At 35.2% G+C, this 27,096-nt stretch overlaps 1 protein-coding gene across 1 annotated transcript; it reads right to left on the reverse strand.

Annotated features, from left to right (window-relative positions):
• Nucleotides 1-5,170: 5,170 nt before the first annotated feature.
• Nucleotides 5,171-26,476, reverse strand: LOC149799442 (perlucin-like). The gene is made up of 5 exons (XM_089957076.1): nucleotides 26,344-26,476; nucleotides 8,584-8,672; nucleotides 7,341-7,437; nucleotides 6,108-6,330; nucleotides 5,171-5,318 (listed from the first exon to the last, which is right to left on the reverse strand). Exons 1-5 carry the CDS (start codon nucleotides 26,468-26,470, stop codon nucleotides 5,294-5,296), a joined length of 561 nt encoding a protein of 186 aa, XP_089813202.1. The 5' UTR covers nucleotides 26,471-26,476; the 3' UTR covers nucleotides 5,171-5,293.
• Between the last annotated feature and the right edge of the window lie 620 nt (nucleotides 26,477-27,096).

Here is a 27,096-nt window from a genome sequence, read left to right on the forward strand (position 1 = left end):
AAAAGAATGCAACCGTTGTTCTTCAGCATGTGATGGTGACATTACTGGCATCCACAACGAAAGTTATGCCAGTGTCACATTTCCACGAAGTGTCTCAGTTCCCGCTGAATCAACCCCTTTATCGTGCCAGATAGCATCGGCGTCGGTGGATTTTCAAACGAGAACAACTGTATGTTTTTCCCAAATATAACATTTCTAACATTTCTGCAGAAACCAAAGATATATGACAGTGATATTGCACAACTAAATCTTCCTTGAGCATCAATTTGATTTATTACGTGCTGCGAATCCCAGATTAAAATTTGCATTTACGTAGAGTAAACTTTCAACATCAGCGTCGTCAGACGTACCAGTAACATTTTTGGGGCGCCGAAAAAGTATAAGATCTGCCATCAGCGGAATCAACAGTATCTTTTGCAAACATCATTGACAGACCAGCATAAGGAGAATAATCATCGCAATATTGGGATAACCCCAATATAGTCGTATAAACATCAACATCATTATGACAAACCTCAATTTCCCGACCATGAATAATATATCGTGCACTGTTAAATAATGCCATAATTCCGTTATTAATAAACCCAACCTGCACATCGCCATATAGATTATTTTCATTTACCAGTATACCATAAATTTCAATGAATCCCTCGGCGGGCAAGGAATATCTGCTTGTATCCTAAACTTGTCGTTCGATTCGGTCAAGTTAATATGCTTGTCGTGCTTCGTAAGAATAATACTGATAATCACGCACATATTCAATTTTGAGAACTAGTGCATCCATGTCAAATGCTGGATCAGAAATACGTTTGAACATTTTATTATAATTATTATCGTTTAACAAGAATACCACGTCGGGAAATACCATTTCCTGCTATCAGACCAGCAGTCATATTTGTTTATTTTTTTGATAGTGGTGCGCCAGCTAACTGGGCTTGTTTTTGACTTGTAGCTTGACGGATTATTTTACTGAAATTTGAGGGCATAATTTTGGTGCTGAGCAATTTTACTGATTTTGGATTTCATCGCATTAATCGTGCTAATATATCTTTCATTGGTGAGAAATCTTTACCTGTACATCACCAACAGCACCAATACCTTTTTCGCGAACAGCGTCAATAACTTTCATTCCCAGTTGCTTTACAATTCGTATTGCTTTTGGGTCAATCCTTCGGCATAGACCCTGAACAACATCACCGAGTCCAACTCCATATGTAACTTTGTGCGTAGGTAATCGCTAATTTATTATGCTGACCATTACAGGTCTACGTTGAGCATTATGTATGATCATCTCATTTTATTGTCACTGATCTAATTACATACCCTCAAGCACTGTGATAATCGTCAGCGATTTCATCAATGAGAGACCGATTAACATTAATGTCCATGATACCTCATGTAAATAGTCGTTGGCAAATATCAGACGCTTCATTAAAGATTTATGGGAAATTATTACCAGATTGTCTTCCGCCAATCAGAATTTTTAGTCCATCAACATCAGCAAGGACATTGCTGAGACATGGAGTAATAAGACCACTTCCTCGAGTAACAACACCACTTTCAGTTGCTCCTTTTGCTTCATTCTTACTTGACGAATAACGGACAGGGAGATATTTCCTAATTATTTCTAGTCGCTCTTGGTCCAATCTAGCCATGCGAGAATCCAGTTTCGGCGTACAATCACACATTATTATTTTATGTTATTAACTATTTAATTACTCATTACAGCAGCAGAGAGCGTGCGACCACAAATAAGTGTCACAGTGGGTACACATAACATATACAAACTTTGAAAAACAAAATAAACTAACCCAATTAAAGAAAATCTCGGTTTTAGTTCAAGACCTAGGCTTCGATTTGACGTCATTGACCTTATATTTTCATTTTTCGTAGGAAGTTTTATTTTTCATAAATGGACCTTCCGGCAAGTGGTCTGTTCATCCTCTCTGCTGCTCCTTTCTTTGTATATTTCATCTAGATTGAATACATTTATTAATCCGAATTATTAGTTCACTTGAAAAGACCAAATGTATTTGTATGTTGGTATATTCTTTAATACCATAGATTTCAACAAAGAGAACAAATCAAATTGTTGACAATAACTACGCACAGTTAAGATACACATGAGATGGTTTAAGACGGTTCTTCTAACTTCTTAATAAATATTTATGGATACAGTATGCACGATAGGTTAAACACGAGAAGTTTTGAAAACAATAGTACGTTTTCGAAATACAAACCTGCATAAATATTACGTGCCTTAATACTGACATACACACTTTGGAATATAAAGTGTGTCCTAAACTGATTAGTACGTTGATGACTAAGTGTAAGGACATATATTAAACTGTCGACTATTTTCTAAGTTTAGAATGTAATGCTTTTGAAGCTAAAATTGTTGCATATTCCACTCATCTGACTAGACCAGATACCCCATCACATAGTTCACTTTGTCACATTCAGTGAACACAGGAAACTTCTTCTGACAGCAACTGGACTAGATATGTACAAGTTTAATCTTCCTGTAAAGAGAGAATAAGCCTTACTCCAGTTACTATGTCAAGCACTGAAACAAATGACAAAGAACCAACCATTAACTGTTCTATTCCGAGTTAGGGTAAACAAAGCTTCAATTAAACTTATTAGAATTATAGCTATGCATTCAGGTTTTGTTTGTATTAAGTCTCAATAAATGCAACGTTAAGCAACCATATTGCAAACTAACATGAAATATAGGCTCATGTGTAAGAAAGAAATCATGTTTAAATCTGATATTTCACATCTTTAACTAAAAACGATAATTGGAATCATTTGTACAAACCTGAAAGGTCTTAATTCTAATGTGCTTTCTATCAGACATTTGTCATATTCTGTTCAGCTTTTTTATGTTTAGTAACGGATGCCATACATAATGTAGAATTGACATTATTTGTAGAAACTTTAAATATTTTTCCAGAATAGTCTGCTAACTTTATTTCCATTTGGTGCCGCTTATTTTCTAAATCTGAAAAACAATGATGTTCGACAGACGTCGAAGGAACGATAAAAGACACTCGATAAAAAAGGGCAATATACTATTAACTCACCTCTTAAAGAAACAGTTTGACAGGATGTAACCAAAGAATAGAAAACATTTAAGCAACTTCTTAGAATTTTAAATAGAATTTGATTGAATTTGGCAAACATTATGATTGAAAGACTATGTTGATTTGACGTCAAATTTAGGCACAATAATAATAATTAAAAACAAAATCAACGATTTTTCAAAAGCAGCTAAAACAGAAAAAGCATTAAGGCATAAAAGCCGTTTACATTTTGCACAAAGGATCCATTGTTCAATAGAGTCATTATTACTATAATAAAGAAAATCTTTAAATGGATTTATCTGTTTCATAGAAAGCATTCTTACCAAAATCTTTCACGTATGCTTATTTTATGCTGATCCTCTGCCTATCAAATCCGTCATTACTTAATAACAATACAAATTTGAATATCAGGACCTATCATATTAACCCAGATATTTTTACGTACTGTCCTTGCATTTGGTTATTAGGCAAATGCCAGCCAATTGAGTGACCTTGAGTGGACATGGACCTCTTCTCGGTATATGGAATTGTGTTATTTACCTTACCGGTGGTATGAATATTTGAAGTATTATACTTCAATTGCTGACCTTTACTTTTAAACACTGAACCATTTCACTATATTCAGCCTTGACCCCAGATCAAAATGATGTGCTGAGTGCTTATATCATTATGACGACATATTAAACTCCTGCGCAAGTATTAGAGAATGTAAATCATGAATGTGCATGCAAAGATTAAGCATTCAACGTCTTTTTTTCTGTTTAGAATAGAATTGTCAAAATTACATAAGAGAGCTGATAAACAAAGGCACCAAATAGTTTAACAGTGATCTTAATGTGAGAGAAGAAGACAGAAAGTAAACAAAGTCACCCCTGAACTTTATCAGTGTGTATACTAGAAAATTTGCAAAGACTATATTTACAACCAGACGTATATGGTACTTTTTGTAATGACATTTAGGACATAGGTAGTGGTAATACTTTATTTTGCATAATATATCCCTGCTTGGACAATCGTATCGTAAAGCATGCATATAGGAATCGTTTTGTTCATTCGTTTATACTTCACGCACCTCGGCTTGCTTGCGGGATGGACTGGCCAAAGAAAAGTGAGTTAAACTTAAGATAAATTGATATGTAGATTTCTGCGCAAGAGGGCCGGTTCAATCTGATTTGATACATACATTTACGCAAAATCTGCTGTTATCAGACATAGGAAGTGCACGTGCTGTTTCACTATCTGATTTTCTCCCCAAGAATGTATGTGTCTATGCATTTATTACGCAACACGTGTATCTAATAATTATTTATTTAGGAGTAATGATAGCAATCTTCACCCATCATCTCTAGAAGAAGTAAAAACTAAGACGGAATATTGTCATCTTATAGGCACATTGTATTAACACAAACATGATTCGGAAAAAAATTCTCCTTATCTATTCTGCGGAATACCAAGAATGTGCTTTTCCTTCGATTATTATTACTATAAACAGAACTAGTCCGTGGCGCTTTTTCATGAAAGTCATATAAAACTTCAAACTGGATGGTAGAGAGTGAGTCTGAAAAAAAATCTTCAGTTCTCAAGATCTGAGTAACAGAATGTGTGTGCATATATATGTTAGTGGTTTGATTGATATATATCTAGCTAACAAAAAATGTGTGCATATATAATAGGGATTTGATTGATATATACCTGGGTAACAAAAAGTGTATGCATATATAATAATGATTTTATTGGTACATATCTGGGTAACATAAAGGGTGTTTATGTCTAACAGGAATTTGATCGATATATATCTGGGTAACATAAAATGTGTGCATATATAATAAGGATTTGATTGATATATATATGGGTAACAAAAAGGGTGTGCATATATAATAGTGACTTTATAGGTATATATCTGGGTAACATAAAGGGTGTTTATGTCTAACAGGAATTTGATCGATATATATCTGGGTAACAGAAAGTATGCGCATATATAATAGGGATTTAATTGATATATATTTGGGTAACAGAAAATGTGTGCATATATAGTAGGGATTTGATTGATATATATCTGTGGGTTGGGTGCATACAAGACATCCTTGACGAAATCAGTTTTATTCTTGAACTGCATAAGATTCACAACAAGTTGATTACAGATAGCAGAATACATTTCTCTGGAAGTGTCTTGTCTCATCTGCTTGATGTATTCTTTTGGGGAACGCTTAACCCACAATTGCATCCTTGTCCCTATAGAAAAATAAAATAGTTTATTTTGTTTTATAAAGAAAACAAGAAAATCATCAACATGTAATAATTAATTAGTATGTTCAGTTTTCAAAATGGGAAGGAGAGGCTGATTTTGACTGGTTTAGTCTCAGCTTAGCTATTCTAAGAAACATTGTGTCCTATCTAGATATGGCTCGTTAATTTGTCTTAATAATTACATAACAGAATGACTGACAGGAAATATTAGGCCACACATGCAACCTGAGCAGTTTTATTAAAATGTATCGTTAACGTGTAATAGTAAAAAAATCTCACCTGCATTTCTTAAGAATAATTCAAGACTACGATGGCATGAATGTCATTCTGAGAGAGATTGCCTTTGAGAAATATTATTTGAACTGATATAAATATTCACATGATTCGGTCAAACACCTCCACTCTACCTCTAGGCAATGGCCTGCACGTATCTCGTTAAGCACACACGTATTTATCTTAAAAGTATTAAAAAGATTTTATCTTAGCGATTTTTATCTCAATGATTTGAATGTGGATTAGCCATACTGTAGCGAGAAGGAGTTTGCTTCGAACGGATGTTTAAGAACCGTCAAAGAGTACCAGTAACGAAGGGCGAATTATATGGGACAGAGGGATTGACATATATGTTGGCGGCAAATAGATTAATAGGAAAGCAAGAGGAACGCGAGAGATTTTGTCCAAATATGCGCGTTATAAAGATTATTGTTCTACTTAAAAGAAGCTTGCTACAAATAGTACAAATCAAAGCCCTATACCCAACTAAAAATAACTTACTCCATCTCACAAATGAAAGGATTTTTAAAGTCGCATGCTTGGTCGTTCATGTAGAACTTGGCAATAAACTGTAAGTCAATGCAATCTTCTTCACCACCACTGCTGTTTGGTTCACCAGGGCCCCAAGCTGCATATTCAATTGGCTCGCTCCCTGGGGACCACACCCAATGTCCCTCCCTCACAATATCGTTTCCAGCCGTCCAGTACCTAATGTCATTATTAGCTTCAACGGAAAATATCAAGTTAACTAATTACACATCTTCAGGCTTTACTGTAAAGTTGAAGAGAGAGAGAGAGGGACAGACAGACAGACAGACAGACAGACAGAGGGAGAGAAAGTGAGAGACAGACATACAAACATACAGACAGACAGAAAGAGATGGTCTGGAATGAAACGCTTTGAGTGCTAAATGGAGAAATAGTTGTGATTGTTTATTGCTAGCATTTATTAAAGTAAGTTTTATACGAATTAGATCGCAATGCTTTTATAGCAACACTTAAAAAGTAACCAATGTGACCAAAATCGAATAATATATTCTGAAAGCTGGATTTTGTTTAGCAACTTAGTAATATTGAGTGTAGATATTCAGCACCATTATTTATAAAATTCGGGTTTTGCATGGCAGTTTTTCTACATAACTGACTTCGCCACAGGGCCAATATCCCTGTTGTAGATTTTCCCTACAAAACTCAATTTTTTCCCCTCTAGTGAAAACAATCCTAGATCTGCTTCTTTACACCAGTTAGCAGAATTGCTGACGGAGACAAGTATACGCAAGTGCCACTTACTCCATCCCCATTAAAGTTGATCCTACAGCTACATCCTCGCCCCCTTCCCCCTAGGTATTTTTCAGTGGTGGGCGTGGGCAGTTTATATAAAAGTGCGAATAGTACTAGGCTAGTTTTATAGTGTACAGAAAGACTTTTGCAGGATAGTTCCCTAGTGTGTGTGTATATATATATATATATATATATATATATATATATATATATATATATATATATATATAGAGAGAGAGAGAGAGAGAGAGAGAGAGAGAGAGAGAGAGAGAGAGAATGTGATGACCTTTAGAAATTTTTGCAAGGTCCCCCCTCATGAAATTCAAAACCGTTCTCCTAGAAAACGAAGCAAGTTGAATCAGACATGTCGCTATATTGCTTTGAGACGAAAGTATATATAAGAGAGAAATTATATTTTTGATTTATTAATTCACTCCATTCTATATAACATACCCTGAGGATACATCGAAATGAGAACACCGTGGACAAACTGAAACTCGTCTTCGTTGTCGATTCGAAGCAGGAATGACTTGAAGGCTTGACAATATTGCTGTTGGAATTACATGAATAGAAATAACGCTTTTAGAGATCATGATAGAACATTTGCTTTTAAATGTGTTGTATAAACAGGGGACGTATCTCATTTTTAATAAGTGTATTTAGTAGCTTGTTTGCAATCTAGATTATTGGTTCCTATTAGAAACCATCTTTTGCATATGAAAATGCATAATTACTCTTACTTATTATGGGTATTTTTTTTATAGTAAGACATAATTTGTACATACTCAATAGCATTTTCAGTAAGTACTTTTGACTTACAGGTTCTCAGATAGTCACCCTCAGGTTTTGGTTTAAAAAGAATAAAATGTCATTTTCGCCTACTTAAAAATGAACTTTAAAGTCATATTCTGATTGAATACTCATTTCCACAACTTTTCCATTGTTTTGGAATTTATTGATTTTGTGTTTATGTTGATGCAACTCCATTATGTTTTTCTGATTATGAAGGACTGGAATATTAGGTTAATTTAGTGCAGTAAGAATAATGCGATTTCAGCTGGACATGTGCTCGACATTCCAGTACAGTTTCAGTGTGTATCAGGTTGTATAGGACATGTAAGCCGGATTTGCAGAACTAGGTAAGAAAATACCTTTTGAGGAAATTCAAAATGTAAGTATACGTATTACCTTTCGTATTACGAGCTAAAGAAATCATGTTTATTTTAAGCCCTGTCACTTGCATATCGCTGATGGACGGACCCCAGCTATGACCTCTATCATATAGTCTGTCTTCCGTCGCTAGATTAGCATTGTATCAAAATAGTTACACGGGGAACTTTTCAAAGCAGCTGGTGTATAAAAGTCCATTTATCCAGCAGAAATAATACTTTTTCGTCGATTAGGTTTATTGGCTCTCAGGCTCTTAATTTCTTACCAAAATAATCAGTTGCAATTTTTTCCCTAATCAAGTATTTTTACAGACTTGTAAAATGGTACATGTCTGATAGATATTATGCCCTCAACATGCTTTTATATGTTTTGTATAGACCCTAGAGAACACTCGACAACGTCTCTAACCATTCTATTTGCAAAAAAAGATACGAATATTTCACCTAAATAACTGTTTAAATGATCTGTGTGAGCGTGAGTACGTGAGTGCGTGAGAGCGGACGTGTTGTTGTGTGTGTTAACTTACCATAGCTGCATGCCATGACTCAGGGTTGTCTAGGAATAGATAACATGATCCCTGGTGTTTCCTCCATCCGTCCTCACACAAAAACACAGCTGTTTGTAAAAATTAGGAGAAAAAGTAAACGAAAACGACTCATTCATTTATCGGTTTATCTGTGTTATATGTAGATTCAAAGTAGAAAATGTTTGACATTCAAAATGCACCAAACATAGGAGAATATTGTAGAACACGGCGTTTTATTTCAATATATCATCAGTGGCTGTATAGTATGTAGTTTGTATCTAGTTCACGCATTCAATGTAGGTAAAAATTCAAAAATATTTGACGTGAGCGTTTGCGTCGTAACTTTATTCCGCTACAAATTCGACAAAGTGAAAAGTCAATTCCTTTGACAGTAATCAGTTTTTCCTTGATTCATCTGTGCTGTTTGTATAACAAAACTAAATTTTAGCACCGTTTGACAAACGGCGAAAGGAAAATGGCTTATTGTAGTTGGTTTCAAGTATAAGAGCCAAGAAACAGACTTAAAAGTTAATAGTTTTGACATTACATAATATATACTTTTACAAAGCCAATAAGGCACAGTACATATATATCCTTGCCTGTAATTTACAAAGTAGGGGTATTACTTTCCTGACGAGGACGATAACGGTAGTATTGTTGTTAATATTATGTACAATTTCTGCAATCCAGGACTGTTGTATTTGCTTAATGACATTAGCTTTTGTCTTGAGTAATAACATACGTTTGCTTGCTTCTTTAGAGGCTTATTTGTACCTTTCTCATGATTTTATCTCAGTTTGGGTCATGCATTAAAGACAGTTTTAACATGCATAAGATATCACGTTCTATTGTCTTATTTTTTTTATTTTTTTGCTCACCAATCAAATTACAATTTTCAAATTTTGTAAAGTGGCACACTTCATCCGGGACATATTTTTACTAACGACAGCGCCCCCTAACACGAATTTGCAAAACTTTATCTAATGAGTTACTAAAATAAAGTGGACTTGGAACTCCAAATGTCAGATTAACATGAACAACTGTTGGTGTACGTCAAATCTTTACATACAACTCTGGAGATTGATTTCAATCAGATTTGTATAGACAAATTATTGCTGTACTGCATTGCCGCATTCTGTTTGGTATGTATGTCCTAGAAACTGGGACGAAGTTCGTTTAAATGAAATTATTTTTGTTGACTATTCAGTTTGAATTATCTTTAGATTTGACAATATTTTTTCAAAATGTTTTATTTAAATGATATAATTTGGACTCAAAAGAGTTGATTGATATGATGTAGTGACACTCATCTTTTAGTCTATTAATCAAAAGTTTAAGTGAAGTTCGCCTTAAATTCGAGTATATCGGTGTAATTAGAACGTGGCCCTTCCCATCGTATGCTAGAAATAAACCACGACTGTATATACCACCACATTGGCCTATTCTGTGCGTCGGGTAATTCTGCGCAATGATATGTCATTTCTGTAAACATTGGATCATGTGCTATTTTTGGGTCAAAAATCCATTTTGCATTAGGAAAGAACGATTGTACTTCAATTCAGAAAAGTGATATTCATAAAGATTACAAAAATATCCCACATTTTGACTCGAAAGGCATATGAAAATATGATATCTAAATGTCAACATGAAGACCCACTCCATGACCTTCTTACACCTGTAACCTGGAAAATCTTATTTACTATCTATCTTTTAGAATCTTGCAAAATGAAATACATTATATAAAAGATCGAAATGTACACCTTACAAAATTCTGCATCTTAATTCAAGTTTCCAATTTTTCAAATAGTTGTCCCACGCGTCATATATCGTCTGCTACCCAACGTGTCAACGTGACGATAGAACGGCATTCTCAAATAATTTCCCCGGGCGTATAGTCTGTTTTTAAATTCTTTGGTTATTCTTCCAATTCGACAAGACGTTGTAAACACATTGCATTCTGAACTTTGTTGTTTCTCTTGCGCATATTAACTTCTCTTTTTAATTTTGAACTTTGCTTAAAAAGAATGTACAAGATCAGTTTAGTTTGCTTAATATCTCTTGTTATTTACTGGCATTGTTACGTTGAATTTTGTAATACTAGTTATAAATCTGACCTAATTACTCGACTGAAATGCTGACAGAAACAGTCGAAAGTAATGTATTTCATTTATATAGCCAAATGGACAAACATTACATCTTGTCAAAGCTGTGCTCAAAATAGGACGACATATCGCGAGTCATGAAAACACAGGGTGGTATCTCGTGTATCCAAAATTAATATTATTTTGAACGGAATATTCTGGCGACAATTGCCTCTTTTCCTAACGGTAAGCACTGCAGTATTTTAGTTTCGTAAATTGGTCAAATTTAGCAAGCGTTTTCTTTCAGTATTGGAGACGGAAATCTTAGGTGCGCAGAAATGCCCGACAGCATTTTAATAGCCATTTTGATCTGGCCTCTGCCCGTTGAGCTTATTACGTCATAATCACTTCGTGATATCATAATAATTAAATGACGTCAACGGTAGCAGAAACGTAATAATTTCAAGTTAATGAAACTGGATGGTTTGTTCAATTTGTTTTCATATGAAGTTAGAGGACTAAGTTAACTATTAAAAGTATAGATATTTCTTTGATTGATGAAACATCGTAGGGTTTTATTTTCAACGCTTGCCATTTTACTGTCATCTGTTCTTTTCGCCTCCAGCCGGAATTTCGTCCGCCAAATATTTTCCAATTTGGTGAGTATTACTACGATTACCTCCGAGTCAATTTCAGAGAGTGGAAGTTACTGGACTCGCATCGGAATGGTGTTAGCATGTACTGAACGTACATACATGTTGAGCATAAAAATCTCCTCTCGATTTTCCGTGAAATCAGTGTTAGATGGAAATGATTATCACTGTGTGCTCGTGAGAAATGGAAAGTTGTGTACTTTGAAACAGGAAAAGTTCTCTATGCAACAGACCTTTTCTAGCATAGCTGAGATAATTCGAAAATCATAAACATACACGATTTGTATATTTTTGAAATATTTATTTAATTTGACTGTAAAGTGTAGTTTGCCTTGGATGTTTAGGGTGAACTATAATGAGTATGCTCTGGTTACTGAGTACAACTAATTATGTCTTGTCTAGATATTTTGATACATTGCATTAGAGTGTTGAGTAAAACTAGTTATGTCTTGCCTTGCCCTTTTCATACATTGTATTAGAGTGTTGAGTAAAACTAATTATGTCTTGCCTTACTCTTTTGATACATTTTATTGGAGTGCTGAGTAAATCTAGTTATGTCTTGCCTTACTCTTTTGATACATTGTATTAGAGTGTTGAGTAAAACTAATTATGTCTTGCCTTACTCTTTTGATACATTTTATTGGAGTGCTGAGTAAATCTAGTTATGTCTTGCCTTGCTCTTTTGATAAATTTTATTAGATTGCTAAGTAAAATGCAAAAGTAAAAGAGCGGCTTTCTTTGGTGATTGTAATGGTTGACACGGTACAGTGTATAATCTAATACAGAACCGCAATTATTACTGTAATGAATTATTGCTTCTTTGATAGACTTGTTTCACAATAAATTCAATTGAACCTGGAGACCCGTCTAGATCATGCTTCACTTCCCCACATTCGTTTGGAGAAAATGTAACATTAGTCATATTAACCATCCCTACCTCCCTCCCTTAATAGCTCCAACCTCTCTTTACATATATTCATCTACAGGTGTTCTATATATCCATCCTGACGTGACACGAATTGAATGGTAGTACGTTCCAGTCAATGAATGGTAGTACTTTCCAATCAATGAATGGTATAGTACGTTCCAATCAATGAATACGTTCCAATCAATATAACAAAATGACTATTACCATCTACGTTAAGCCAGACACTGCGCCTGTGTACGAGGGGAGAAAGCAAATACTACAAATAAGCATATGGTATTAAGAATAACATTTAATCTACATAAATTATATGCAAATTCACACTGCTAACAGTTAATTCAGTATACCATGTTGCCTAATCACTCACAAAGTAAATACAGTCTGAAGGACTTTATGTTAACTTTGTGAGTGATTAGGTAAAATTTAAACATCGATAAATACCCAACCATGATTATTTAATCCTTATAATGGCGCTTGTACTTTTTACCTCTGTGAAACGTCACACACAGTGATATCAGTTTCTAAAAATAGCCATTCGGACAAGGCGAACCGGTATAATGGCATTCAGTGTTCTTTTCCGTGATATTGTTCGTATTATTGTTCTTACTGAAAACCATGTACCAGACGTTAAATTTGTTCATCTGAATACAGATGTGCATTCCAATATTTTGTTACAGTGGTGCTTAAGCCTGCAGACTGTATAAATCATATAATCAAATTTCATGAATCTTTCTAGAACACTATAATACACAAATTGCTTGCATTTCATCACCGATAGATATACCCTGAATATTTTGAGATTTAAATTCCAAGGGAACTGCCAACCCCACCCCACCCCATTAAATAAAGCCGATGAAGTATTCTTATATTTGATTCATGTTTTAACATACACACAGAGAGGGATGTATGTAGGAAAGTGACTATTTCTTATATTTTGTTTAGCGCACAAAATTACACTCTGCTTAGTTGATGTGATATTATGCATGTAGAATCTAGAAATGTTTAGTATGTATTCCATAAGTTTAAAAACAATGTAATCGATGTTTTCTTGGGGGGGGGGATATTATGCATTAGTGATTTTATTAACCTTTTCTGATTCCGATGTTTTAATCGGTAACAAAGCTAAGAAAAGAGGAGAGAAAATTTATAAGTTTATTTCAATGTCAGTTTTACAAACAAATCTTAATTTTGAATGATAGTTTATGACATATAAGAATGCATTATGTTCATTAGAGCTATGTTGTTGAAGGGAACAGTACTGGTTGATACAATGTGAATAATACATTTCCTTAATTAAAAGCTATATACAATTACATTTTCCAAGGGAACTGCCCCCACCCCCCTTAAATAATGTCAGTGAAGTATTCTTATATGTGATTCATGTTTTAAATAGAGAGGGGTGTATATAGTAAGTGACCATTTCTTACATTTTGTTTAGTGCATAAAATTACACTCTGCTTATTTGATGTGATATGCTTGTATAATCTAGAAATGTTGCATACATATTCCATATATTTAAAAACAATGCATCAATGTGTGTTTTGGGGTATTATTTGTTTGTTTGTTTGTTTTGTTGGTATTATGCGTTATTGATTTTATTAACCTTTTCTTATTCTGATGTGTTAGTCTGTAACAAAGTTAAGAAAAGAAGGGAGTAAATTTATGTTAACTATTTTACAAACAAATCGCAATTTTGAATGACAGTTTAGAATATATAAGAATGCATTGTGTTCGTCAGAGTTATGGTGTAGAAAAGATCAGGACTAGTTAATTATATTTATACTACGTGGGTAATACATTTCCTTAATTAAAAGATATATGCAATTAAATTTTGTCGGGAGGTATAATTTTCTGGATGTATTCATGGAAGTAACAACACAAAAACTGCTGTCCCTAATGACAACAGCCAACCTTAAAATAATACATATTTTACACACAAACACTAACCTAGAAGAAAACAAAGTAGATATAAATAAATATTATTGGTTTCAACACATTCATTTGGGACACATACATACATACATACATACATACATACATACATACATACATACATACATACATACATACATATACAATATGCACATATGAGAGTTTTACTAAACGAAGATTGGAAAACAATACAAATGGATGACAAGGAAATAAAATGTACAAAATTATTACTGTACATGCTCACATCTTATCGTTGAATATATGAAAACATTACATAGTGAGGGAAGTGCAAAAAAAAAAAAAATATTTTTGCATATATGTTGCGATTTACTACGTGTTACTAAGCGTCTCTCTGTGCTTTGTTCGCAAACAGTATGGCGGCTGCCAGGCACAATGATGTTATGGTCTATTTTTAGCACAAGGTAGATTTAAGTACAAGCGCCATTCCAATTTCCTTCTTTCCTTCGTCAAATCCACCTATTCCATCAACAATTCATTCCATGTAGAGCGTACTTTCCTTTCATTCGCCTTTTTTACATCGGCCCATAATATATAACCTGTACAGAATAACAGGTACAGTCACATTTACGTTTATTCAGAAACTTTATACTTTACATATTAGGCAATGGCTAAAGGTGATGTCATCACATTTAATTTATTTACAACATTCTTGTTCAATTTTAGTCAGCCCCCATCTGCTACATGAGATGACCATGACATAATAAGAGCTGCTGCGGAAAGAACACGTGTGCTAGATTAAATTTCCAGTTAAACCTTAAGTCATAATGGATTTTATCAATGAACAACATGGAGATATGAACAAGATGATGTTATCCCTTACTAACATAAAGTTAACAATTAAATAAATTGTGTACAGGAATAACATTTTATATCATTCTCAACAGCGTTAATACGTATTTATGTATGCGTATTATTGCGCCATGGGCGGATCACAATTTGATATACCAGAAGTATTGGTATATCAGATTGCTTTATACCAGTATTTTAAAAAAGCCATGTTATTTTTAAGGTATGTGATTTAAAACTGTTGAACTGAAATAATTATCCCAAAACAATGCGAATACCAAAATATAAATACCACAGATTGTTATCCATTCTCAACTTTATTCGGTCACACGGTGTTTCGAAAGACAAATATTAGAAATACAATATACAAATTCATATATGCATACCTATATTAACAATAATTCACCCGTCTATCTATCTATCTATCTACATACGTACGTACGTTCGTACATATGTACGTACCTACCTACCTACATCGATCCATACATATATAAACATACATACATGCATACATACATACATACATACATACATACAGGGGCCCCGAGTGGCCGAGTGGTCTAAAGCGCTCTTCGTTACGGATCACTGCCATCTCACCCCTGTCTGCGGCGGTTCGAGTCTCGGATTCAGCCAATGTGGGTATGTGAGAAAGCTTGCCAGTAGCTTCTCGTGGGTCGGTGGTTCTTTCCGGGGTTTCCCGGGTTCTTCCTCTACCATTAATAATGGCCGCCATGTATAGCCTATCATGTGCTGAAAAATGGCGTTAAACCCCACAACAACAACATACATACATACATACATACATACATATATACATACATATCGAATTTTAAAATTAGTCCTTATAGCATCACTCAATCAGCATGCCAGTTTATGTCTTTATGATAGTACTATAACTGAGTTGTATCAAGGACTCAGGAGAGCGGGAGAGTTGTTTCCCTTCCTCTACTTCAAAAAACACAATTTAAGCGTGTTGGTTTAAGTTTCTGCCGATACTAACGAAGAGAAAACTGCCTCTTGCAAGATTCATTAGACCAGATATCCAACATCTTAAGTCGATAACTATAATTTATATTTGCTGTCCAGATTACGTTCTGAAGTCAAGATATTGTCTATTTAGTCTTTTAGATCGTAAACATTTATTGATATTGAATTTAAAAAAACCAGTGAATGTTGTCAATGAATTATATTTGCAACGTACAAGTGAAGAAAGAAAATGTCTTATCCCCTTTATCCAGGATCAGAGTCACAATTACAAACAGAAAGAAAAAGTAGTTATTGGCCTATATAATGAATGGTTATTAGCTTCTGTAATAAATATGAATTGGCTTATATAATAAATATTTATTTCCTTTTGTAGTAAATATCTATTGAAGGATGTAATTAATAGTTTTTGCTTGATGTAATAAATAGTTATAATCTGATGTAATTAATATTATTTGCCTTATGTAATACATAGTTATAGCCTGATGTAACAAATAGGTATTGCCTTATGTAATAAATAGTTCTAGTCGTATGTAATAAATACTTATTTTCTTATACAATCATGAGTTATAACCTTATGTAATTAATAGATATTGCCTGATGTCATAAATAGGTATAGCTTTATGTAATGAGCAATTATTGCCTCATGTAAAAAAATAAGTTTTGAAGCACAGTGTATTCATTATTGTCCTAATAAGTGAGAGGACAGAGATAGTACTTCTAATGAAAGGTGTAGTTCTCATTAACCATATTAAACGTCCTGTAATCCAGAAATTTATATTATCTTCTGGCCTGAGTAAGAATACTTGTTTACTTGCTTCTACAGGGGCGTGTTGTTGCATCTGTCATTATTATTTGACCTCTGTTTAAGTCATACCTTACTCGATAGATTACCGCCGTACCGCTTGCAGCATTCTTTGCGGTATATATTGCCTTAATGGGAATTGAGGTCGTTTAAGTGGCATTGTGTTTTGAGACTATACAGCGTGTGTTCTCTGTAGAACTGATAATAGTTGATACTTTCACAAAACTTTTAAAGCAAAGTGCATTAATGCTATTGCCTTTAGGTGATATGTATATACCACATTTTATGACGGTAACGATGACTTTCTCTTAAACTATATTACGACTCTGTTAAATGATCCTTACAATCATAGGTCTTATATATTAGTTAATGGATTTAACTTAAACCTTGGTGTTATGTCATTTTATATCTTACGTTTTTGCCCAGATATCAAGGACGTTACTCGTTCACCTGTGTAACCGAGCATTACGTCTTCCTAATCCAGTTCAACTGATAAACACATTCAACAAGAACAGAACACGAAAAGGTGCTGTGCAACATCAGATCAGGCAAAGCATCAGGATATGAGAATGTCCTGCCCGAGTCTCTGAAGCATCGTTTATCGAAGGCTAAAGTATGGCATGCCGCTTTATACACCTGGGTTGTTAGGAAAAAGTGCATGCAGACTTTGTGACGCCAGGGAAAGATAATTGCGATTCCTAAGTCTGGCAAAGATCCCCATAATGCAAAGATCTATCGGGTAATCTCCTTGCTTTCAGTCTATTTTAAGGTACTGGAGCGCCCGGTTCTATAAAGAATCGTCCGGACTTGACGAATGTCATAACTGTTGAGCAGGAGGGCTTCAGGTATTGTCTCAGCACTAATGGTCAAGTCTTTGCAGCGACTACGTTTGCTGAAAATGGTTTTCAAAGGAACCTTAAAGCTGGAGTTGTTTTCCTTGATATAACAGTGATATATGACACGGTTTGGCATGCTGAGATAATGTTGAAAATGACCAGTGTATTGCCGCGGATAGTTGAGTGTTGAGAGCGCACATCTGAGAGAGGTGCAGCTCCTGGAGACGTCATACATGGTCTCCAACAGAAGTCTGTTTTTTCGCCAAGTCTATTCAATGATTATGTCAATGACTTATCTGAAACACAATCGCGCAAGTTGTTGTATGCAGAATAAATTTCTCTCGGGACCCAAAGTCGTTCGTTTACTGAGCGTGAGGAACTACAGAACAACTAACTGGATGAAAAGATGGAATTCTTCAAGAAACTGCACCTTCAGTCAAGAACAATAAAGAGAATTTCCATCCTCTTCCACCTTAACAATGCAAATGCGAACCTCGAACGTTGCTTTCTCGTTAATGGGCAACACATAAAAACAATCCGATACCAACATACTTTGGTGTGACTTTGAATAGGTCACTGACATTCCAGAACCATCTGAAGAAAACTGTAGCAAAACCTGAGTACTCGATGCAACCTACTCCGCAAACTGTCTGGCACTACCTGGGCCGCTAGTGCTCAGGCACGCAAGACATCAGCAGAGGCCCTCTGTTACTCGACAGCGAAGTATTACGCTCCTGTCTGGGCTCGAACTTTCAATACCATACTAGCTGATATCAAGCCCCACACAACAAAAAGCATACTTTCTGGAATACTACGTCCTACTCATTTATCATGGCTGCCGGTACTTAGCAGTATTCCTTTACCACATCTCCGTCGCCAGGAGGCATCCACAAAACTGCCGGTTATGGCTTATGCCAGTGAGAAACTTCCACTCTACAAGGACAACTCCTCACATCCACAAATCCGCTTGGCTTCGAGACATCCAAAATATGGCAAAATCCGTTATCGGAGGATACGACAGCTATTTAGGCATGGAGTGATGAGTGGTCTTCAACTGATATTACAAACCAATCCTTAGTAGCTGAGCTATTTGTGTTGGCTTCAAACTTTCACGAAATCTTTGGGCCACGCTGAACTGCTTCCGAACAGGACAGCGCCGTTGTGCAGACAATCTTTTCCGGCGGGTCCAGGCCACTGTAGCTGTTAAGTTCTACAGACCATGTCACACATTCTAAATTACTGTCCATTGAAAAAGTTCTTTGTTGGACTGCAGTCTCTGCATCTTGGTGATGTTGATGCTGTACAATGGCTAGGCACGATTAATAATAATGATAAAGTATTTAGTTTTCAAATGCCGAACATAAAAACAGGAAACGGAATGGAACCCAATATCAATATGATACTTGTAACATTTCACATGGTCGATCAGTCGATGTCCATACATACGGTACTCCTGAAAATTGAATTGTAGTCTGCAAATCCATTGTTAGCTTATATATAATTCATCTAGGAGAACACGGAATCAACGGTCATGAAAATACAGATACACAAATGATAACTTCCTTATAATAATACAGATCTATGATTATAGTACAACAGAAAAAGTAATCGAAATATTAATTATTTTTTCCAGGTTTAGTCTGGCTGTTCTATAAGGGATGTGGGAATTTATTATCAGCATTAATATGTGACAAACTTTTAAGAGCGATCAAACAAATTTCATTTAAGATAGCGAATAAGCCGACTGTAATGACCCACATATTCATTTAAGGTAATTAGACCAAAAGGGGTTTTATAGCGAGAAAAACTTAAAAATCCATGGTTGACTAATGATATGATACAAGAGTGGAAAGCGTTGATGATGGGAGATAGAGGGACATAAAAGGGTTGTGAGGATGTATATTTATGTTGATATATCAAGGGCACATTAACTTGGGCCTGAGAAAATTAATTAGATTTGTGGGGACAGGTGCTTGTTAAATCGCTATACTGCAATGATTTATAATGTCTCTGTCGGGAGAGATTCTTAATTCAGCGTTCGTTTATTTAACCGTCCAGACAAATTAGAAGAAAGAAGCTAACTTCGATCTTTGTATAGGAAATGTCAGATTTAAAATTCAACAGAATTAGTTGTTCGGAAATCAAGAAGTCAGGCTGACCGAAACTTTGGCGCAAAGTTATAAAAGGCAGTTGATATATTTAATCGTGATTTTGTTTACGCTAAATAAGGAGTGTATTTCCCACACAAAATTTTCTAGCTTTAAAATTGCCCTGATAAAAAAATCTAGGCAGTGTGCATTGTTCCTGCAAGAGTGAACATATAAAGAAATTTTCTAGCAAAACATTTGTCAAAAGAGGCCGGATATCTGGAAAGTCAACGGACACAATTCTGGCGGCAGAGGCGAACAAAGCTTGAAATCACAAAGTATTTGCATCAATCTCATGTAATTATTTTGATGCCCATTCTTATAACTGCATGCATTTATTTGTTTAAATTCTTAGATCAATTATTTTAATATAAGTTTAACTGTGTTTGAGCTCATCTATCTGAATTCGTACAATGATCTTTATATAAGTTATAGAACTCTAATACTTGCATGCATGGTAAAGACTCGAATGTGTGTATTCGCTGAAAATAACGTCGTTGATGATATACTGAATTTCTTTCATTCATTTGTGTAATTGAGACGAGAACGGAACTGTTATGTCTCGTGCGATGTTAATGTGAGTCAGGATGTAATAGCCATTATGAAGTACATTAATCTTATGAAACTAGGTTTGTTTATGGTCTGCCATGTTTAGCTTGGCCATATAGCCCTTGGTATATGTTTGAATTCCGATAGAACGATATCTGACATAACGGGGGGCGGGGTGGGGGATTATGATCTATTCCAAGTAGAATATATGACAGAAGAGTTAGGTTACATTGTGATTATTTGGAAAGGGGAAATAGCTCCATTAACGTACCCACAGAAGTATCTACTGACATTTCCACGTACATACTAATCCAAGTATATACGTATCGATATACGTACGTATCCACCTACCCACACAAAGTTTGAGGGCCGAAAAGAGGCAAAACAGTAGGGAGGTATGAGAAAGGAAAAAGCAAAAGGACCTGGAGAAACAACCACTGTGAAGTTGGAGTGGATTACAAACAAGCAGGTTATGAAGTTGTACAAGGCAATGACTTCGATTGTTCACTCGATTCTATGATGAACTAATTATATCATTCAAAATATATATATATACTATTTATATAAATATCGTTGTGTTTGAAATTCGGTGAAACTTTTTTTTTAAAGAAGTGTATCTTCCTAATTTAATGCATTATCACAATTTTGTATGTAATTGATTAAATTGTTGTTTTTTCATGTACGGGGGCACGTGTCAGTGTTTTATATATCTGCTCATATATCTATTAATTCCACCTATAAGTTTCACATTTTATATTAATATTTACTCAATCCGGGCATTAACACTGAAAGCGATCATCTCCTAGATAACGAGAACCGAATAAAGCGGACACCTTGTAAGAAGGTACAATCCGCCAATCAACTTCACCAACGACACACCAGGTGCACCGCTACTAGGGTATAAGGTAAGAATAAGTCAATTGAAAGTATAGAACCATTTCTATGAAGCTTTAATACCTGTTGTAGCTTTTTGGAAGTGGATTGGAACGTGTTTCCATAAGTAGAACTTACATGAATAGCAATCATAAACCATGCCTTAGTATTGAAATTTATTTATGCAATCGCCGAACCCTTATAACTAGGTGGACATATTTGTGCTTGAACGGTACCTTTAGGACAGCTGTATAATTCGTTTGTTCATGGTACAGACATGGAATCGAACTACTTGTCTTCCTCAACTTCCGTGCGTGGATATTTTTAGACGCAGTGAATCGAACCATTGTAAATCCCAATTCTTTTTTCATTAATTCAATACAGCTAAACAAATGTTTAGAAAGCGTAACAGAGAGGGTATGTAATACATATAAAACGCTTTCTGTTCTGTTTTGAGTCCAGGGAAATGGCTTAAGAGTACGTCTGAGCTCGAAGGCTTCTAATGTTTTGGATCTGTGTTCGTGCATTCACACTTTACTAACAAACACTGCGTGTTACTTGGTCGAAATAGTACGAAAAATGGCAGAAAATGACACGTAGAAGAGTAATGATGGGAAACGTCATGGGCGCCCGCAGAATTATTTTATGGGAGGGGAGGGGGAGGTGAGGTGGCGAATATGTAATGGTCGGATATTAGGTTTTACGAATGTAGGCCAAGACATGTCTAGAGATGAAACTTGGGGGTTCGGGTGCGTGCTCCCACCCCTTGACATTATGTGCGGGCGTCAATGGGACAGTTAGGAATAATGAAAGAGTGTAAATCTATATATTCGTCTATTCATACTAAGACTAACCCATCTATAAATGTCAGCGAAAAGAAAAGGGTATCTCAACCGCCTCAGCACTGAGAATCACTACGTTTTGCTTATAGCTGACGAGTATATTGGAATCAGATGATGAGAATCCCCTACTTGCAAGATACTAGATCAGGAGCTACTGTATATGTTGCCTGCAATTTGTTCCATGTCCCTATGTGCTCGGAAAGAAGTTGTGCATGAACAAGTCTGTCGCTGTGGATATCTGAGTTTCTTGGTGTGATTTTCTCTGGTTTGGCTGGATGGTATGATCAGATATTTGTTAAACTTGTTCTTTCCGCCTAATCAGATCAAACCACGTATGGAGTTGTGTGTATTCTTTGGCTAGATGCTGTCGAAGAGACGGAGGCTGATGCCTTTTTCAAGGACACACAAAGACAACCTACCCTGTCTGCCTGGGCATATCTGAGACCCTTAGATTACAAGTCAGAGGCTCTAGCAAAAGAGTACCTCGGCTCCTTGTGAGGTGGACAAGCAAGAATCGCTGATCATACATGACTGAGAATCAGGGTAGCTGACTTTTAGCTCAGTTTTTACTCTAAAACTGGCTTTATTCTATTATTATTATTATTATTATTAGTCAACAAATTGAAAGAGGGTAAAAATTACATAATGCAATTTGTGTAACACTCAGATCAGAAAATGTATTTGATTTCTCTCAAAATATTTGCTGGCTGAATTTGCGACAATTTGTGGATAGGTTTTTTTCACTGCTTCACAGGGAATTTGGAGAGAGATTTGTAACAGTGCAAGGAATAGACGCTGTCCAGTGTTAGGTGGATAAATTTAACAGCAATGGACCTAGTGAAATAAGTATATTAGCTCTTATATAATTTTTCTTAAATTGTTAAAATTTTATTCAAAATAGCAGCAAATACCTGAACCTATTTATCTACAATAGAGTGCTATTTTATTTTTTTAAATTAATATATTTCTTTTATTTTAAAGGGTGACATAATCTTTATTAAAGTTAATTTTCTATACATGTTTTCTAATTTTTATATATGGACAAAAATGTTAGATTACTAGGACTGGTGTTCCTCTCAGTGGCTAGGTACGCAACTTGTTTATGCTGCTATAAAGTAAAGTCGCTTAATAATTCCATAACTTTCTTTACCATTACTAAAAGGTATGTTAATATTATTTTGATATTATCTCCGGATTTTATATTTGGTCAAGTCCAGCTGTGACCTTCTACTTGTGATACGAGGAGATTAATGGCGGTTGGAGCCGCAATTACTTAACACTTAGCGTGCATTACACGTGATCGAACGGTTATGACGTCGAGACCTACCAATGTATCACTCAGGGGCGATTAGAGCGGTGCGGTCTTGGACATGGCATTATTACTCCAAGTGGTTAATTTCTAAATAACCTAATTGTGTTGTTGTGCCGTAAAACATCAAACCTGACAAAAATAAATAGTTTTTTTTTTTGTACAATGAAAGTAAGTTGTTCGCAAATTACCTCCAGCCCTTTGTATGGCACAGTTTACCCACAGTGACTCGCTGCTAATCTTGAGTCACTCCGCGCGGGATGAGACTGAACCTTTGCGTTGAAAACAACTGTTTGCTCGGGGGAGCCTGTAAAGTTTCTCAGTTGCAAGACAGGAACCAGTTATCACTTGAACATTCGTAATTACATAACAAAAACTTTTGAGACTCAAAATAAAATTGTAACTCTGAACATTGAACATGCAGTGCTAACACCTGTTTCACTCAGATGGATATGAAATAGGTTTGAGCCGTGGAACATGAAAAGGATATACTTCAGAAATGACATACATAATAACTAATGTGTGCAAACGCTTCACGGGGAGACTTTTTTTTTCATTTACGCTAAGATCACTGCAAAGCCAGCCAAATATGAAGGAAGAGACCAGATACATTGACGACATTAATATAATACGTTAATATTTATACAGACAAGAAATATATGGATCTTGGAAGTAACACATACATTATTAATAGTTTCTATTAATCATACTTTTGGAATTATTTATCACCCATATTATCTGTGTTATATATAGTCTGCATTGCTTTCATTTCCAGGCTTGTAGCATCGATCAAAGTACAGATACATGCATGTAGATGATGTTCCTCCACTGAAACAACTTACTAAGACACGTGGATATAATGATACAGGTAATTATAAGTTTTTTTTATGATGCCGTAAATGTATCTTTACCCTGACCAACTTCAGTTTTTCCTTACTTAATTGATTACAGTTGATATCATTGTTGCAATGAATAGCAAAACTGAATCAATATTTTCTGGTTACTCTTGACACATTACATATAGTTCAGTTGTGTGTGTGTGTGTGTGTGTGTGTGTGTGTGTGTGTGTGTGTGTGTGTGTGTGTAATAGGGTTAAATAATTATGACTGGTTATTTATCTATGCCTAAAAGTTACCTAATCACACACAAAGTAAATAAAGTCCAAAGGACTTTATATTAACTTTGTGAGTGATTCGGTAACAATTTACAATTTGGAATTAAGATTTCAAAACATATCAAACATCGTTAACAATTGAAACAAAATGGATTTTGTTTCCTAGATATCAGTACAAGTCATCTGAAACTGGTGACAATGTTGCTAAAATCGTGTGTCAGCATTTATATACAGGGCTGTACCATACGTAGGTTGTAGTTTTTATTGCCGGCTTAACGCCATTTTGAGTACATGATATATATGCAGGGTAGCTAGTATAACTGGTGGAGGATGTACCCAGACAACAACAAAAAACATCCGGCATGAACTATCAATCCACGGGAAGCTAATTGCAAGTTTTCTCACCTACCGCATTGGCTGTGCCCGCGAGTAGTAGATAATTATATAGGTGCTCATTGATTAGCATGAGTAGGAATGTAGCAGTTGTGAAAGAACTGAATTTTGGATGGGCCATAGGGTTAAATTTGGAATGGTATTGCAATAACAAATGTGTTTGTAGGGACAAAAGTGTTCATGGTGACAAACAGGGTCATTGTTACAGGTGGCTGGCCTCAGTAGGAGATAAATAGTAATTGTGTTAGGGTTGACCTCAGTATTTGCTGCTATCGATACGTATCAGAAATCCTATGTCAAATTTGGTTCATAGGTTTAGTATAATACGGTATTATTATAGGGACAAAAGTATTTAGAAGGACAAAAAGGCCTTATGGAGACAAAAGTGATAATAGGCAAAAAGTATTTAAGGGGACAAAAGTGTTTATAGGGACAAGGTAAAATGTAATGTTACAAGTTCTATTGTTATCAGTCGTCTCCATGTTGAAACATTTTATATACTGTCCCAAACATACGTTTTGAGTACTATCTATCACTCGCTATTGTGTTACCATCTGCACCTTATATGGCTCTAAGGGAATTTGACATGGAAAAAAAGAAGCGAAATTGTATGGCTTTATATGGTCTTAAGATTATGGGGGGGGGGTAATAGAATTTAGCATGGGAATATTTATCTACTGTCCAATTACTTAGTTGTCTACTATCCAACACTCCATACACACTATCTGTGTCGTGTCCATTTATCCAGCACACACTCTACCATCCAGCACCCTATACACACTATCTAAGACGCATTGTGTAGTGTCCATTTATCCAGCACACACTCTGCCATCCAGCACCCCATACACACTATCTAAGACGCATTTCGTAGCGTCCACTTATCCAGCACATACTCTACCATCCAGCACGCCATACACATTCTCCAAAAAGCTTTATTTAGTGTCTGAAATCCCCACACCCTATATTAGAAGAAAAGGATATGATGTGGACTGATAGTTGTTCTTATTAAATTTATAATTGTGTTCTGCAGGTAACAAGCGCACAATACCAACTTGCCGTAGTTGTTTCGTCACAGTGTTTTCACCTCCTAAAAGTAATATATTATGATCTCTTCGGAATAATATTTTGCTATATCACAATGTGAAAAGTACATAAACATGCGCGTTATTGTCTCCCTTGAAGCATTTTTTTATTGACCTATGGAATCCACACATTGACTTTCTCCAAGCTGAAGTCCATATCGTATTTCATCAATTCTCTATAACAATATATTATGTTAACTAAAAGACCATAATGGTACAATTCATACATATATAGATAAATCAATATTTATATACATATGTACCATGCATATTATTTATCTTTGTTGACTATCAGAGTACATACACGCATATAAACATGAACATAAACTTACAGAAATAGCATGGACAAATATACTTACTGATATCTATAACCTCTGACTATTAAATAAGATGAAATACTAATATGTATTTAAAAAGGTTAAACTTACCATGTATAATCGAAAGCCAGAGAAGGGTTGTACAAACAATCTTATGTTCTGCCATATCAACAGTGCTATCAACTTTCCTGTATGATCTATTTTTAGCATCTAATCTGAGCTTAAGGCCGATGATCATGACTGAGATAAGGCACTTCTTGCTGTAATACGTCCGTATGCATGTATATATGCATGTATGTATGTACGTATGTATGTATGTATGTATGCAAGCAAGCATGTATGTATGTTATGCATGAATGTATGTATGTATCTATGTATGTATTTAGCGCCAAACAATGTGTTATATGTGCAATCTTTTAAAAATTATAAAAATCTCATATCGAGCAGCGATATCAAGACCAAATAGTTGAAATTAAAATGATCAACGGAGGATGTAAATGGTGTATGTTAATGAAGAATGATGAAAAGGTATCAAAAAAAGGACGGTATATAGATTGCATAAAACTGCACAAGGTGATAGTATACAAGTTAGAGTTTAGAGCAAATATACACTGCTTTCAGGAACTCGATAATACGAGTGATGTTTATAGTATCACAAAGTTCCTTCATGTCATGCACATTGTAATACTGATCGCGCGTAGGTTGAAGGTCAAAACACTCTATCATAAAGTGCTTAACAGTGAATGGTTCATTGCAAGAAACATGTATGTATGTATGGATGGATGTATATGTTTCGGTACGAGGTAACATAACATGTAATAGTGTTCAGTTAGAGTGGCGTTTTTGTTTAATATCCCCTTCCGT

Source organism: Sinohyriopsis cumingii, chromosome 5, assembly GCF_028554795.1.
Source record: "Sinohyriopsis cumingii isolate HCF-2022 chromosome 5, ASM2855479v2, whole genome shotgun sequence".
Classification (NCBI taxonomy): domain Eukaryota; kingdom Metazoa; phylum Mollusca; class Bivalvia; order Unionida; family Unionidae; genus Sinohyriopsis; species Sinohyriopsis cumingii.